We start from the raw sequence: 16,579 nt of genomic DNA, 5'->3' as shown, positions 1-16,579 counted from the left end.
ATTGAGGCATACTTATCTCAAAATTATTTTAAAACCAGCCCTACTTTCCCTGACCCTCCTAGAATGGAAAAACACCTTCAGTCATACTTACTAGCTGTTTTGCATAGTGTTCCTTCCACAAAAGAAACTTCACAATTTCCTTTTTTCCATTCACCTGTCTTGATGTGCAGAAAAGCACAGGTGTCAATTAAATCCTCCCCATCATCTTGGTCTGTCCACTTATCAAATGTCATATTTGAATTATCAAACCACTTGAAACTCGCATCTGTCAATTAAGGAATATTTTCAACATTATGACAGTTTTAAAAGGTGTTCAAGTCGAAAAGGGTGTAGGATTAAAGGTGGAAAGTTACTAAGGTATGTCTGGTCTAAACTTCTGGTTGTAGGATTAACATTAGAAGGAAGAATATATCCTGTGTACAGCCAAATCATCAAAAGCTATCGATTTAAGAGGTTTCTGAAGATGATCCAGTTTTTGCAAAAATATATACATGTATAATATTCTCATGGGAAAAGTCAAGAAAAATAGTTAAATGTTAGTAGTAACCTTAGTAATTTCATTTCACTTGAAGATGTTTACATACGTACTTTATATTTGTCTACAGTGATGATAAATACATTTATATAATAGAACCGTGATAATTTAGTCTATCCTCCGCCTATTAGTTGCAGATGCTAATACTAACTTTTATGATCATGCTATATTACAAAAATACTGAGCCTTAGAGCCACATTTTAATCCAGACAAGAATCAACTGTGGCTTTCATCTGTGTAACTCATTGAGCTATGCAGCTATGCAACTCACAGAGCTAAGCTGTGGTACAATCATAGCCGCACACTGAAAATGTAACACCTGGAGGCCACAGGAATCATCAACTTGAACTAGAGAATTGAAGAGCCATCAGTTTTACAACATTAAAAAAGAACAAAGTCACGTCCCACGAGGTAAATATCACTTACCATCTGTGTCATAAAACATGCCTAGTAGGATATCATCTGAGCCTTTCCATTGCTTTTTCAAAGTATCCAATATAAAAGCATTTTCTTCTTCATTATGTATGCTTATCATGTCTGCTCCTGAAATTATTTTAAAGAGAAAAAAGTCAGCATATTCTAGAATCAGTGAAAATCACTAGGTATATAAAAATAATAAATAGTTGCTTAACTTTCTATATATATTAGAGCTGGACAATGAACTTTGATCTTATGGTTCATACAAGCTAATAAGGTTGCAGGGACATATCTTGGCTCTCAGCCTCGAATATGATTTATGTCATTGAAATTACGTTTGTGTCTCAGTATACCTAATATAATTTAAGGGATAGAAAACAGTTGTAAGGGCTGGGCGCGGTGGCTCATGCCTGTAATCCCAGCACTTTGGGAGGCTGAGGCGGGTGGATCACCTGAGGTCAGGACTTCGAGACCAGCCTGGCCAACATGACGAAATCCTGTCTCTACCAAAAAAATACTTAAAAAAAAAAAAAAAAAATTAGCTGGGTCTGGTAGCACCTGTCTGTAATCCCAGCTCCTCAGGAGGCTGAGGCAGGAGAATTGCTTGAACCCAGGAGGTAGAGGTTGCAATGAGCTGAGATCACACCACTGCACTCCAGCCTGAGCAACAGACTGAGAATCCATTAAAATATATATATATATATATGTGTGTGTGTGTGTAAAAAGCAAAGAAAGAATGAACAAAAAAGAAGAAAAAGAAAAGAAAAAGGAAGGAAGGAAGGGAGGGAGGGAGGGAGGGAAAAAGAAAGAAAGAAAAGAGAAAGACGAAAGAAAAGAAAAAGGAAAAGGAGGCCGGGCGCGGTGGCTCAAGCCTGTAATCCCAGCACTTTGGGAGGCCGAGACGGGCGGATCACGAGGTCAGGAGATCGAGACCATCCTGGCTAACACGGTGAAACCCCGTCTCTACAAAAAAAATACAAAAAACCAGCCGGGCGAGGTGGCGGGTGCCTGTAGTCCCAGCTACTCGGGAGGCTGAGGCAGGAGAATGGCGTAAACCCGGGAGGCGGAGCTTGCAGTGAGCTGAGATCCGGTCACTGCACTCCAGCCTGGGCGACAGAGCGAGACTCCGTCTCAAAAAAAAAAGGAAAAGGAAGGAAAGAAAGAAAATAGTTGCAAGGGAAAACTTGATTTAAAAATATTCTAAGACCAGCAGAATTGCTATTATTTTATTTCAGCTGCCTTGAAATAAAACCATATTGGCATGTTGGAAATTTCATCTTGTTTTCACAGAGCCGATGTTCATGTAAGACTTTCTCAAAGGGAAGCATCATATATGTATTTAGTACTATGTGGCACTTTAATAAGATTAATAATTTCAGTGTTTACATTTATTCCTTCTATAATAAATGTATATGATTTTGATTAAGGTATCCCTAATACAGTTTGAAACATTCTTCCAAATGTTATTGTTGAAGAATATAACAGTAATAAAAAGCACCTTTAGGCTGGGCATGGTGGCTCACGCCTCTAATCCCAGCACTTTGGGAGGCCAAGGCAGGTGGATTGCCTAACCTCAGGAGTTCGACACCAGCCTGGCTAACATGGTGAAATCTTGTTTCTACTAAAAATACAAAAAATTAGCCAGGCATGGTGGTGCACCCCTGTAATCTCAGCTACTCCGGAGGCTGAGGCAGGAGAATCGCTTGGACCCAGGAGGCAGAGGTTGCAGTGAGTTGAGATCACACCACTGCACTCTAGCTTGGACAAGAGTGAAACTCCATCTCAAAAAAAAAAAAAAAAAGGTGTCACAATAATTAGAGGCTCAATTGGGCCCAATAGCCAAATATATAAATAGCCTCCAAGCACAGTCTTTAAAAAATGACACTTTTTGGCTGGATGCAGTGGCTCACACTTATAATCCCAGCACCTTGGAAGGCCAAGGTGAGAGGATCACTTGAGGCCAAGAGTTTCAGACCAGCCTGGGTAACATAGTGAAACCCCGTCTCTACAAACAAACAAACAAAATAGCACACATCTGTAGTCCTGTCTATTCAGAGGGCTGACATGGGAGGATCACTGAACCCAGGAGTTCAAAGCTGTAGTGAGCTGTGATCATGCCACTGCACTCAAGCCTGGGTGACAGAACAAGATCCTGTCTCAAAAAAAAAAAAAAAAAAAAGACATTTTTATTTCAAATATTTACAATGTGAAGTTACAAATCTATTTCCTAGAGAACACTGAGTGTATGCTCTAGCAAATAGCCTTTTTATAATTTTTCCTTGATATACTCTTTTTTACTACAGTCTTACTTCATGGTCCTATGTAATCTGACTTCAGCACTTTCCAGGAGAATAACTAAGTGATTAAGAACTCTAAGCCTAAAATCCAACAGACCTGGGTTAAAATCCTGGCTTTGTCAATTATTTCCTGTGTTACCTTGAACAAATAACTGAAGTTAATTTCATCTCTCAATAAAATGATGATAATACACTACTTGATAGGTTTGTTATGATAATTAAAGCCAGGTAAAGTATATGGTGTGCTTAAGCACAATGCCTGGCACAGGATATGCATGTTAAATAGACCCTGCTTTCGACCATATTGTCCAACAACTGTCTTCCAACTCCAGGATTAAATATATACCCAATTCCACTGCCTGTAGCTTGTGTGTTGTCAAATAAAAGTTGTACATTAAATCTCAGGACCCAGTTAAAAGTCAGATGTGACAAAATCAGTTTTTAAAGAAATTAATGAACACTGTTTACTAATTTGTGAAAAAACAAACAGAAAAGAATAAGCCTTTTACCATGGTCAGTACACTGATTTCTGACATCCTCTATGCTTTCTACTTTGATGGCTTCTTGGAGAAAAATGTAGCAACTGTCTTGGAACTGAATCCAAGTAGATGAAGGACAGTCTATGTAGAAAAAAGAAGAACACTGTTAAATAACTTGAGAAAAAGAATTACATGAATTCCCAAAGATAAGGATATTAGATATTAAATTTTCACACACACACAAAGGCAATTTCCTTTGTTAAATCTTTATTAAAATAATAAATCAACCAGTGTAAAAGGAATTTCTTTCTCTCCATTATACATACGGAAAAAGAGAAATGTGCCAATGATTCTCTTCTGACTTTATAGAGCAAAGATACAAGTTTTTAGGTTGTTTAGGAATTCAAGGCAACAAACTATCTAGAAGACAGACAATCAGGATTACACACTTCTCTTTGAAGGTTATCTTTGCAGTATTTAACAATTTCAAAAGTCTTAAGACTTTTACAAGGCCCTGTTGTTCAAATTATGCCTCCAAGAACAGAAGAGAAAAACAAGTCGCTAGCTTATAAATATTCACACAAGTTTTCATATTGCACAGGAAAACGAGACTAATGTTCTTATGAATGTCCTTAATTTAACACCTCATCAAAGTAGATTCTTTAAGGTGAAATAGAACCATAACTCTTCCTCTACTGCTCTAAAGGGACATCTCCTTCACCTCTATCTTGGTCTCTTTTTGTTTATTATAAAGATGTGCATTTTTAAGCCTAGGCTCTAGAACCACTGTGACCCACCTAAATTTATTTTATATCCAAGTTTTTTTTCCTTCCAGCTGTTTTATAAGCACTTGAATTACACATATGACTACCTTGGGTTTAACTCTGGCAGGAATCTAGAACTCTCCCACAATGCTGGCTTAAAGATACCGTTGTTTTGCAACAAACACTTTGCTTTGGGAAAATGTTCATTATGAAACATTAAAACAATCTGGCTATAAAATTACATGATACCAACATTTACAAAGCAAAGAAGTCCAGAATAGAGTCAGGAACTGGAGAAGCCAGGCAGCTTTGTAGGAGGAAGGTCTGAAAACAAGACACTTGGTTGAAAGTCTGTATATTGGAGCAGGTAGATCCTTTCCCTAAGAAATAGCATTCAGCCGTCTCAGGTTCATTACACATTTCTGCCACCTTCTTTGAAAATCTGGTCTTTATTCAGAGAAACTCCTACTCCTTCAAATCCACTTCCAGGAATTTAATCTAGATTTTCTAGTTGTTCTTAATGGGAGTATTAGTCTTCTACTCCATGATAGTGAGATGCAAAATTCTATCTTTTATACTTTTCAACAAGTTATCAACAATTGGTCACCTATCTACCCATCATCCGTATCAGACATTTGCTGAGCAACTTCTGTGTGTCAGGTATAATGCTTAGAATCCAGGCAAAGGGTGTATGATAAAAAGCACAGTTACAGGTACCTAGTAAGGTCTCCATAAATATTCATTGAATGAGTGAACTAGGATGTAAAGGCAGATTTCTTCCCTCCTTCCCCTCTCTGCTGCCCGAGACATGACAGAGAGGACACAGCAGTCATTTCCAGAATAAAACTCAAACTGAAAGTCAAAAGGGCAGAGGTTCTAAATTACAAACTTTGATTACTCTTTCTCTTCTTTTTTCCCTCTTTTACTTTCTTCTGGTTCCTTTTATTGCTCTTTTTCTTTTACCTTATGGATTTTTTAAAAAGTGAAATGGAAGCAGACTGCATTACCACACTGAATGACATCTGAAACGCTTTTATAAATCATTGGCAATTATTGAACCCACAGGTTCAGAAATGCACTTTTGTATTATTTCTAGTCAAAACTACAGATACTGTTTTCTACTTATAACAAATAACAATATACAAAAATGAATTAATTTTTGAAATACCATTTATATAAAATAAAATATGTCTAATAAGTCCACAAAAATATAATCAACACCCAAGTCAAGCACTTATAGTTCTTTTTTTTTATCTTTTGCTGCTGGCATGCTGTGAAAACATGTAGTTCTTATACTTTATAAATTAAAACGATTCGAAGATATGATCTCTAAAACACTGATTAAGGTATATGCTTATTTCAGCGGCAGCTCGTGTCAATTCTCCATGAAGTATCTCAGCCTTGTCTTCCTCTAAGCTATGACTCCTCTGAACATCTGTAGGACTTTTAAACTGCATTATGCATGAGAGGCCTTTTCTGGCAACAAGGACTAAAGACATGCTCAGGCTACAAGATGATAGCTTTATTGTACAGATACGTGGCCAATAAGAAAACTGAAGGTACTATCTCAACAGTCAAATAGGCTTAGCGTTCATATACTAGGCCCCATATTGGGCTGATGCCTAGCCTAGTCAGCTTTTGATTAAGGAAATTATCCTTATTCCAATTAGTTGTGGCTAGGGTTTTGAAAATAATATGGCACAAATCATAAGAACTATGGGTAGTCATTCTTCTTTGGAAAAGGAAATGTGTTACCCTCTGACGGCCTATACACGTTTACACAGCACTCATTAGATCCTGCTTTATATAGCGGCTATGTGATATGCATCCTGTTTTCCCAAATGATTTTTAACTCCACGACAGCAAAGACCATGTCTGAGATCTAATTGTACTCTCAATAATAACTATCCTTCTGCCTTGAACATAACACTGGAAGGGATGCATAGAAGTGGGTCAATACAGGACTCTGGTTAAGCCCATTAGGTTGTGGAGAAAAGTCTGACTCTGACTACACAATCTTGGACATGTTATTTAACCTTACTGTGTCCCGGTTTCCTTATCTGTATAATGGGAATAACAGTACCTATGTGAGGGGGTTGCCGTTAAAAAATTGCGCTAGGTGCTTGGGATTCCACAGTGAACAAAAAGGAAAAAAATTCCTGTCCTCCTGGAAATTTATGTTCTAGTTGAGGCAGATACGCGAAAGGAAGACAAATATGTAAAATAATATGTTAGATGGTGTATTGTGGTCTATTGCTATGTAAAAAATGAGCAGCTTAAAACAAGAAACACTTATTATACATAGTTTCTCTGGGTCAGGAATTCAGAAGCAGTTGCTTGTCTGGGTGATTCTGGCTTGGGGTCTCTATGAGTTACAGTGAAGATGCTGGCTAGGGCTGCAGCCATCTAAACACTGAACTGGAGCTAGTAGGTCAGCTTCAAGAAGGCTCACTCATATGGGTGGTGAGCTGGTGCTGGCTGTGGGCAGGACACCACAGTTCCTCACCACGTGGACTTCTACACAGGGGTGCTTGAGGGTCCTTATGACATGGCAGGTAGCTTCTCCCAGAGTGAGTGATTCAAAGGAGGGCAAAGGTGGACATGCAATGCTTCATATAATCCAGCCTTGATTGTCACACTGTCTTATTTCCACACTATCCTATTGGTTATTGTATTAGGGTTCTCCAGAGAAACAGAGAACCAACTCTCTCTCTCTCTCTCTCTCTCCGTGTGTGTGTGTGTGTGTGTGTGTGTCTGAAAAGATAGGAGGGAAAAAGTCACATGGATATTTCAGGCAAACAGAGGGAGTAGCAAACACAAAGCTACTGTGTGTGCACAGTATGGGAATGAGTATGATGATGATAATGATAACGAGCTACTCAAAGACCATTGATGAATAACTAAGTTAGTAATACAGAAATGGTCCTGAACTTAATGATGGACGACTTACGATTTTTTGACTTTACAAGTTTATTGGGATATAGCCCCATTCTAAGTTGAGGAGCATCTGCATGTAACAAGACAAAAAAAAACTTTTTTAACAGGATGTGTATAGAAAAAGAGAAAACAGACTGTTGACTCACTTCCCCAAAACGTTCAACTGTCTTCTCCTTAGGCTCATTTCAGCATTAGCAGTAACTCCAGTTAATTCAACATGGAACCCCTTTTCTCATGCTATAGATCAGACTGTGTGCCCCAGAAACAAGTTTTAAGCACTACTCAAAAGATATATTTTTACTTTGAGAAGAACAGGGCTCAAATAGAGGCTGGACAACTCCTCTGAGGAGAGTTGTTGACGTTCATGCACCTCATGAGCAAAAGGCTAAACGAAGTCATCAACGCTAAGTATGTTTGCTATAGTCCTAATATAATTAAAAACCTGCCCACTAAGCTCTCTGCAAAGGGCCTTTCTATGACTCTTATTTCTTCACAGCAGTCCTGAATGATAGGTTGTTATTAATAATGCACTTAAACGACTCTTAGGGATTTTATAATTTTATAATTCTTTAATATGTATAGAAATTTAGGAGCCTCATGAATATTTTAGAAGTTGTACTTAGCACAACTCCAAAAGTTTCTATATAGATCCTCTGCCTAAAATTATCATGTGCTAATAGAAGATAGTATCATATCCACAGGAATACTTTGCATTACCAGTCAAATCTAATAGAACTGTCTGTTCCTTTATAAGTTCTCTCTTTGTCTCCTTTTTTTTAAAAAAAAACAAAAACAATAAAAAACAGGCACAGCATGAGGAAGTGATTCTTGGAACATACTTGTTCTAAACGTTAATGAAGGAAAAGGCAAAGACTTCTTTTTTGTGTGTTTTTTTTTTGAGACGGAGTCTCGCTCTGTCGCCCAGGTTGGAGTGCAGTGGCGCGATCTCGGCTCACTGCAAGCTCCGCCTCCTGGGCTCACGCCATTCTCCTGCCTCAGCCTCCCGAGTAGCTGGGACCACAGGCACCCGCCGCCACGCCCGGCTAATTTTTTTGTATTTTTAGTAGAGACGAGGTTTCACCGTGTTAGCCAAGATGGTCTCGATCTCCTGACCTCGTGATCCGCCCGCCTCGGCCTCCCAAAGTGCTGGGATTACAGGCGTGAGCCACCGCGCCCGGCCCTTTTTTGTTTTCATTGTCAATAGTAAGACCTTTGCTCCTCTCCCATTAAGATATGAGTTGTAGTCACATAACTTCTGCAAGGGCAACTGTGGCAGAGACAGATGAAGAAGAGGGGCTATTTATTACATTTATAATGTATGGAGGAGGGAGTGGCTGTTCCAAGTCCCTGACTAATCCAGAGATTCTGTGGCTGTACTCTGAGCTGCAAGATCTCTCTGAATCCCAAGGAAACCGAGGCACTCTGACACCCCATCCCCTCTCCATATCACTCTTCCCAATCTAGCTTTCAAGATATGCATCTCCATATTCTCCCATCACTTCCCTCTTCAGAAGGGCTATGAATAATATTTTTTCATAGAAGGGGTGTGCCATTGTTAATCTGTACCTTTCTCTTTGGGCATCACTGGTCTATTTTTTTAAAGATTCGGTCTCAAGATTTGCCCTCAAAATCTAAAATAGGCCAGGCGTTGCAGTTCACACCTGTAATCCTAGAGCTTTGGAAGGCTGAGGTAGGAGGATCACTTGAGCTCAGGAGTTCGGGACTAGTCTGGGCAACAAAGTGAGACCCCACCTCTACAAAAAAAAAAAAAAATTAGCAGGGCATGGTGGCATGCACCTGTAGTCCCAGCTACTCAGGGGGCTGAGGTGGGAGGATCACTTAAGCCCAGGAGGTCAAGGCTGTAGTGAGCCATGACTGCACTACTGCATTCTAGCCTGGGTGACCGAGTGAGACCCTGTCTCAAAAAAATAAAAACGAACAAAAAAAATTAACCCACAAAAGGAATGAAATACTTGATATGCACAATAAAAATTATGGAAAGTAACTTTGCTGCAAAACTAGTTTTCGACACATAAGCAAATTGTTACAAGATTCTCAACAGTAAAATAAGTCCTGAAATAATACCTAATTGTAATTTCACTTTTTCATTGGAAGAAAAATAAACATTAACATCGCAAAATTTGGCCGGGCGCGGTGGCTCAAGCCTGTAATCCCAGCACTTTGGGAGGCCGAGACGGGTGGATCACGAGGTCAGGAGATCGAGACCATCCTGGCTAACACGGTGAAACCCCGTCTCTACTAAAAATACAAAAAACTAGCCGGGCGACGTGGCGGGCGCCTGTAGTCCCAGCTACTCGGGAGGCTGAGGCAGGAGAATGGCGTGAACCCGGGAGGCGGAGCTTGCAGTGAGCTGAGATCCGGCCACTGCACTCCAGCCTGGGCGGCAGAGCGAGACTCCGTCTCAAAAAAAAAAAAAAAAAATTGCAAAATTTATTTTAAAATCCTCTAATATTTAATCTGAGATAATTTCCCCTGAAACATAACTGTGTCATACACAAGAGTCAGAAAAGGTGGCATCAGGCCGGGCACGGTGGCTCACCCCTGTAATCCCAGCACTTTGGGAGGCTGAAGTGGGCAGATCACAGGTCAGGAGTTTGAGACCAACCTGGCCAACATGGTGAAACCCTATCTCTACTAAAAATACAAAAATTAGCCAGGCGTGGTGGCACATGCCTGTAATCCCAGCTACTCGGGAGGCTGAGGCAGGAGAATTGGTTGAACCCAGGAGGTAGTGGTTGCAGTGAGCCGAGATTGTACCACTGCACTCCAGCCTGGGTGACAGAGTGAGACTCCATCTCGGAAAAAAAAAAAAAAGAAAGAAAGAAAAGGTGGCATCAGTAGATTAAGGTGATTTAAGGCTTTGAATTCAATCTATGAAATGAATGCATAGCAGAGGTAACAGAATTTGAAAAAAATTGCAATCCACTTATCCCACCTACTTTTTAAATAACTCACCTAAAATTTTCATCCTTTTATTATAACTTAGAATAAAGTGCAAGGACACAAATCAAACAAAACAAAAATCCTCAAGATGGTAAAATCTCTGTTATTATGGAGCTTCCCTCTGGTAAGAGAAGCAACAAGCAAGACAGAGGAATAAACACGATGCATTCAGAAAGGCTTGGAAAAGATAAAACATGGAGATGTGATGGAGAATGTGGGTGTTCAGGGAGGCTTTGGAGAAGGTGACATATGAACAGAGATCTGAATGGTGGAGGTAGGGACAGCCATGCCAAGGACTGCGGGAAGGTGGTGTGCACAGAAGGACCAGAGGTGTTGGAGTACCTAGATACTATTTACTCCATGGATACACAGAGTGAATGACAGGAAGGGTGGTAAGAGATGACATCAGGGAAGAAGGCAGAGGCACCTCATCTAAGGCTTGTAGGACATGGCAATTCAAAATCCCGAGATTCTGATCCACATGATGATCATGGAATGAGGGACTTACTCAGAACATGCTTGTTCACTTATCTCATGCCAGGCATAGGAAACCACTGACCAATAAACACATACTGATCATCTATTAGGTGCTTAAGCACCCTTACGGAAAAACTTTTTAAAGGGATGCCATAGATTTTCACTCAGGAATTTAAAGAATGTTTTGTCCACTGTGATTTTCAAAATAATAGCAAAGAACAACATAAGATCACTTCACTAATAACCTCCAGAATGACAGAAAATAACAATGATTTCCATTTCAATATCACATTTATATGCAATACCCATATTTATTATGCAACATCATAAGAGCTTTTCTATTAAGATCTTGGTATTCAGCAACAAACTCTTTCTTGACTTAGTTCTAAGCCAAATATGACCCCTGATCTTGCTTGGATGGGAGATTTGTAAAGTATTATGAAAAACACACTTAGTTTTTCAGCCCTAAAACATTAGCATATATGTGAATGTGCTCAGTAACCATAAACATCCAATACACATAAGGTGGTATTCATATGTTTTCTGGTTGCAACAATTACCCTTCATTTTGTATGAAGAGAATAAAGGGAAGGAAACCAAGATGAACCACACCTGTAACAGGGACTAGACGTGGAGTTTCCACTTAATGCTCCCAACAGCCCCATGAGGTAAGTATTATCTCTCTTTTACTGAAGTGCAGATAAGTTGGTTAACTAGCTAGGTCAAAGCTCACATTCATTTCTAAATTAATCCTTAAAGCTTCCTGACTGAGAGGAGCTGATTAATTAACAACATTAATTTATTCATCATGCACTTTTCTAAAGCTCTTGAAAAGCCTATTGATCCACAGTGGACTTATCAAAGGAAATGCACAAAAATTTCCAAAGGGAAATGTGCCCTCTATTGCTGGTCAAAACAGCTTCACTGAAGAAGAGACATACCAAAATCTAGAAACTGATTTTCTTTAAAAGTCTGACAAGAAAGAAAAATCTGACAAGAAAATTCGACTAGCCTAAAGTACAAATGCACAGCCTCGCAGAGGGTGGTTTACATGAGAGTTGAGATGTTACTGGCTTGCAAAATGAGGGTGTGCAGAAGAAGGGTTCAGAGACAGCCCAGCTTTGTCTTAGACAAAATTAATGTTCCCAGTCTGAACAGTGTGAACATGGGCACATCTTGTTTCTGCCCCTTTGACAGGCAGCAAGTGGCATAACCAGTCATAAATGCTGGTCCACAAAAGCTTTCAAGAAAGGAACCTTGGGTTTGTATGCAAGTTCTGAGCTGCTGCTGCCTCCAGCACTGAGGTCCACTGAAATATTCCTGTCAGCAGACTTCGAGCAGGCACTTATTATAAAAAGGCAGTGAAATTCGGGGCCGGGGTTGGGGGGGAATCTCTTGCATTCTATTTAAATCTCTTGCACTTTATTTAAGCCCACACAAGTACTAATTTAGTTCTTGTTTATTTTGCTCTTTAATTCCTGGAATTGTTCAGTCAGTGGTGTTTTTGGAAGTCTCTCTTCTCCAGTCTCCCCATCCACATATTTTTGACATGCATGTATGGAAATTTTTTTTTAAAAAAAAAACCACAGTCAATAGAATTGTGCATTTTCCTCACAAGTCATTTTGTAAGTGAGTGGTCACGTGTGTGATTTTTCAGATGTCACTTGCACAACAGCAGACTAGAACTTTAAAACCCCTTGATTTCCGTGAAATCCAAGCTTGGCCTGTTCCCGTTCCTCTTCCGTCCAGGGGTTATTTGGCTGAACTGTTTTCCTGTTTCAACAACTTGAACACCAACCAACTAGACAAACAGCGCTGCTTGCAAAAGAGGGCCTGCTTCCTCCGGCCCCCACCCCCATCCCAGCAACCCTACCCCGGCCGCGCACCAGCTGGGGAAATCGCCGCCAATGTCCCCGCTTCTCATTTCAGCCTGAAACGGCCCTGAAACGGCGCCCGTCGTGCAACTCCAAGTCCCTCAGCTCTCCGGCCAATCGGCCTAATTTGGGGGTTCCCTCCCCGCAGAGTGGGGTCTCCGCTGAGGATGTGGACTCCAAGGAAGACAGGGCCCTCCCGTATTCTCGGCCACCTCCCCTCCCCGAGGGCAGGCGGGTGAGAGGTGACCCGGAGCCAGGACCCCCGGGGGATGGTCGTGCAGGGAAGGGCGGGATGCCCGGCCAGGCGCTGCGTCTGCGGGCCGCCCTCGGGTGCGCGAGGACGAAGAGTGTGCGTTGGGAAGGGGGCGAAGGCGGTCGCGCGCGGTCCCGGAGAGGGACGGCTTACGGGCTTACCCGCGACGGCAGCAGCGGCGAGCCCCAGCAGCGGCAGCAGGAGCGCGGGCGGCGCGGCCAGGGGCATGACGGCGGGTGCCGGGGGACGTCAGCGGTGGCGCGGCCGGAGCGGAGCGGAGCGGAGCGGGCGGGGCGGGGCGAGGCGGGAGCGGGGGCGGCGCTTCTCGGGTGCGGTTCAATGCCCGCCGGGCGGAGCGTGAACGGCACTGGGGGCTCCCACTAGGAGGACGTGTGTGCTCCGTCCCGCAGGAGCGGCTGGCGCGCGGCCTTCTGGAGCTTCTAATTTTTGTTTTCTAAACTTTTGATTTGAACTGAAATAACTTAGGACTTTCGAAAATATTGCAAAAACAGCACAAGAGATTTCCGTAACCCTTCAGCCAGCTTCTCTAAATATTAACATCTTATATAACGCCAGTGCGGTGATCAAACACGGGACACTCGCACTGGGATAATGCGATTAGCTAATCTACAGCACTTACCGCATCTCATTAATTCCCCTCTAAGGGTCCTTTTCTGTTCTGGGATTCAATCCAGGATCATACATTGCATTGAGATGTCGTGACTCCTTAGTCTCCCTTTAATCTAGGACAGTTCTCTGTCATTCTTTTTCTTTCACGATCAAACCACATTTAAAAAGTACTGGCCAGTCGTTTTGTAGAATGTCCCTCCGTTTCATTTTGTCTGACGTTTCCTCCTGATTGGATTCAGGTTGCGCTTTTTTGGCAAGAGTACCCCAGAAGTGATGTACCTGCTCGAGAAGGACAAGATGTCGATGTCTCATCACTGATGTTAACTTGGATCACTTGGTTAAGGTGGCGTTCGCCAGCCTTCTCCTTTGGACCTACTGGCCAGAATCCTCCTTTTCAATGACTCTTTTCAGTGGACTATGTCTCTTCGACAGCTTTTCTCTGTTACCAGCTCCTGGATGAAGAGTCTTTAAGCTATGCTTGCTACAATGTATGCATAAACTGTGCAATTATACTTCACTCATGAGGGCCTCTGGACAACACCAGCCAGGGTCAAGCAAGGGTGCTTGTTTAAGCCTCATGTCATCGGCAAAAGAGTTCTGTAAAATCAAGTCTAAACTCAACAACATGAAAACAAATGACCCAGTTAAAAAAAAATGGGCAGATGATCTGAATACACACTTCATCAAAGAAGTTATATAATGGCAAATAAACAGATGAAAAGATGCTCAACATCATATGTAATTGCTGAATTGTATATTAAAACAAAAATGAAATACCACTACATACCTATTAGATACCAGAATCCAAAAACGCTGACAAGATCACATGTTGGCGAAGATGTGGAGCAAAAAGAACTCTCATTCAGTGCTGGTGCAAATGCAAAATGGGGCAGCCACTTTGGAAGACAGTTTAGAAGCTTCTTCCAAAACTAAATGTACTCTTACCATACCATCTAGCAATCACAACTCCTTGGTATTTATCCAAATGAGTTAAAAACTTACATATACACAAAAACCTGCACATGAATGTGGATAGCAGCTTTATTCATAATTGCCAAAACCTAGAGGCAACCAAGATGTCCTTCAATAAGTGAATGGATAAACGATGGCACATCCAAACAATGAAATATTATTCAGTACTAAAACCAAATAAGCTATCAAGCCACAAAAAGACATGGATGAACTTTAAATATGTATTGCTAAGAGAAAGAAGCCAATCTGAAAAGACTACATATTATATGATTCCAACTATATGACATTTTAGACAAGGCAAAACTATGGAGACAGTAAAAAGATAAATGGTTGCCAGGGGTCGGGGTGGGAAGAAGGAGGGAATGAATAGATGGAACACAGGATTTTTAGAGCCATGAAATTATTCTGTAGGATACTGTAATGGTAGATGTGTATCACTATATATGTGTTAAAACTCTTAGAATGCACAAAACGAAGATCAACCCTAGTGTGAACAATAGACTTTAGTTAATAATTTGTCAATATTGGCTCATCCACTGTAACAAATGTACCTGCTAATGCAAGATGTTAATAATTGGGGAAACTGGGGTATGTGTAAGGAGGTACATGGGAACTCTATACATTCTGCTACATTTTTTGTATACATCTATAACTGCTCAAAAATTACTCTTTTTAAAAAAAAATAAAATCTAACCCTTTCCAACTCTTTCTAACCCTTTCCACACTTCTGATAATCCAGAGTGGTTACACCAAGGAAATTTGACCCACGGGGTCTATAAGGAGAGTCATAGAGTGTTAGACGTGGTAGGGGTCATCTTCATTTACTAGTAAGGAAATTGAGTGACCCAAAGAAGGGATGTGATTCCCTATGGGCTCACAGAGAATGCTAACAAATGAACCAGAGCCCAGGTCCTGTGCTGGACTCTCCCACCTATTCCAGGTTCTGCCCCTTTGCCAAAGTATTAAGGTCTTGCTTGACTTATTTACTTCCATTCTTCTTCTCAGGCTGCCAATAATGGGTTTATCATATACCGAACTCCAGACCAGAGCGAATCCTTCCAAAGGTACTCTACGTTGGAATATTGACACATCTTGATTCCGGACTCTTTTGCCTTCCTAACTACAGAAGTAAAAATGAACAGTTCTAAGCAATCATGTAATTGTGAAAGTTATCTCTTCCACTCCACCTCAGGCACCAAAGTATATTTTATCAATGTGGTTTTCTTTGTGTTAAGCTACTTTTCAAATATTGGTTACATTTACCAATAGAATTGACATCCTAATGAATCAATCTATTTAAGGCAAAACCCATTTTAACACTGTCATTTTAAGTCATTTGGACTAAAGAAAATTATATTATTTTATTGTTAACTCTGGTGCACACTGCCTCATTTTAATGCTAATCTGATGAAATAGACTACTTATTGCCTGTATGTGGGTACTATTATATTTCACTCTCCAATTTACTCTCCAGTTACACTTCATAACCTTAATTTTTCCTTCACTCTCACTCCAACTTACGTCCTCTTTTCACTCATGCCAGACTTCAGTCCCTTGCCTGCATTTTTCTCAGCCTTTTCTTTCTCCCTTCTCCACCTAACTGGGATACCACATCCTCTGTCCCCTTGTTCCTCTGCTGTGCTCACCTGGCCAACTCAGAACCTGCGGTCTCCACTTTCTTCTTCATGCTTTTTTTTTTTTTTTTGGAGATGGAGTCTCACTCTGTCACCCAGGCTGGAGTGCAGTGGCACTATCTCAGCTCACCTCAACCTCCACTTCCTGGGTTCAAGCAATTCTCCTGCCTCAGCCTCCCGACTAGCTAGGATTACAGGCATACGTCACCACACCTGGCTAAGTTTTTTGTATTTTTAGTAGAGATGGGGCTTCACCATGTTGGCCAGGCTGGTCTTGAACTCCTGACCTCAAGTGATCTGCCCGCCTTGGTCTCCCAAAGTGCTGGGATTACAGGCATGAGCCACC

General features: G+C 41.1%; 1 protein-coding gene across 3 annotated transcripts in view; it reads right to left on the bottom strand.

The window, feature by feature from the left end:
• Positions 1-13,395, bottom strand: part of CD302 (CD302 molecule) — a 48,210-nt gene extending 34,815 nt beyond the window's left edge. The window contains exons 1-4 of one of the 3 annotated variants that reach the window (XM_033231352.1): positions 13,159-13,395; positions 3,759-3,869; positions 962-1,078; positions 92-265 (exon numbers count right to left, since the gene is read on the bottom strand). In XM_033231352.1, the coding sequence (XP_033087243.1) occupies positions 92-265; positions 962-1,078; positions 3,759-3,869; positions 13,159-13,225 (469 nt within the window). In that variant the 5' untranslated portion in view covers positions 13,226-13,395. The remainder of the gene's footprint in view (positions 1-91; positions 266-961; positions 1,079-3,758; positions 3,870-13,158) is intronic. The other 2 variants (XM_033231353.1, XM_033231351.1) reach the window with 2 other exon arrangements.
• Positions 13,396-16,579: the final 3,184 nt, after the last annotated feature.

Source organism: Trachypithecus francoisi, unplaced genomic scaffold (assembly GCF_009764315.1).
Source record: "Trachypithecus francoisi isolate TF-2019V2 unplaced genomic scaffold, Tfra_2.0 Lachesis_group13, whole genome shotgun sequence".
Taxonomy (NCBI): Eukaryota; Metazoa; Chordata; class Mammalia; order Primates; family Cercopithecidae; genus Trachypithecus; species Trachypithecus francoisi.
Note: the sequence above shows the minus strand (reverse complement) of the source record. Positions and strands in the feature narration are given on the sequence as shown.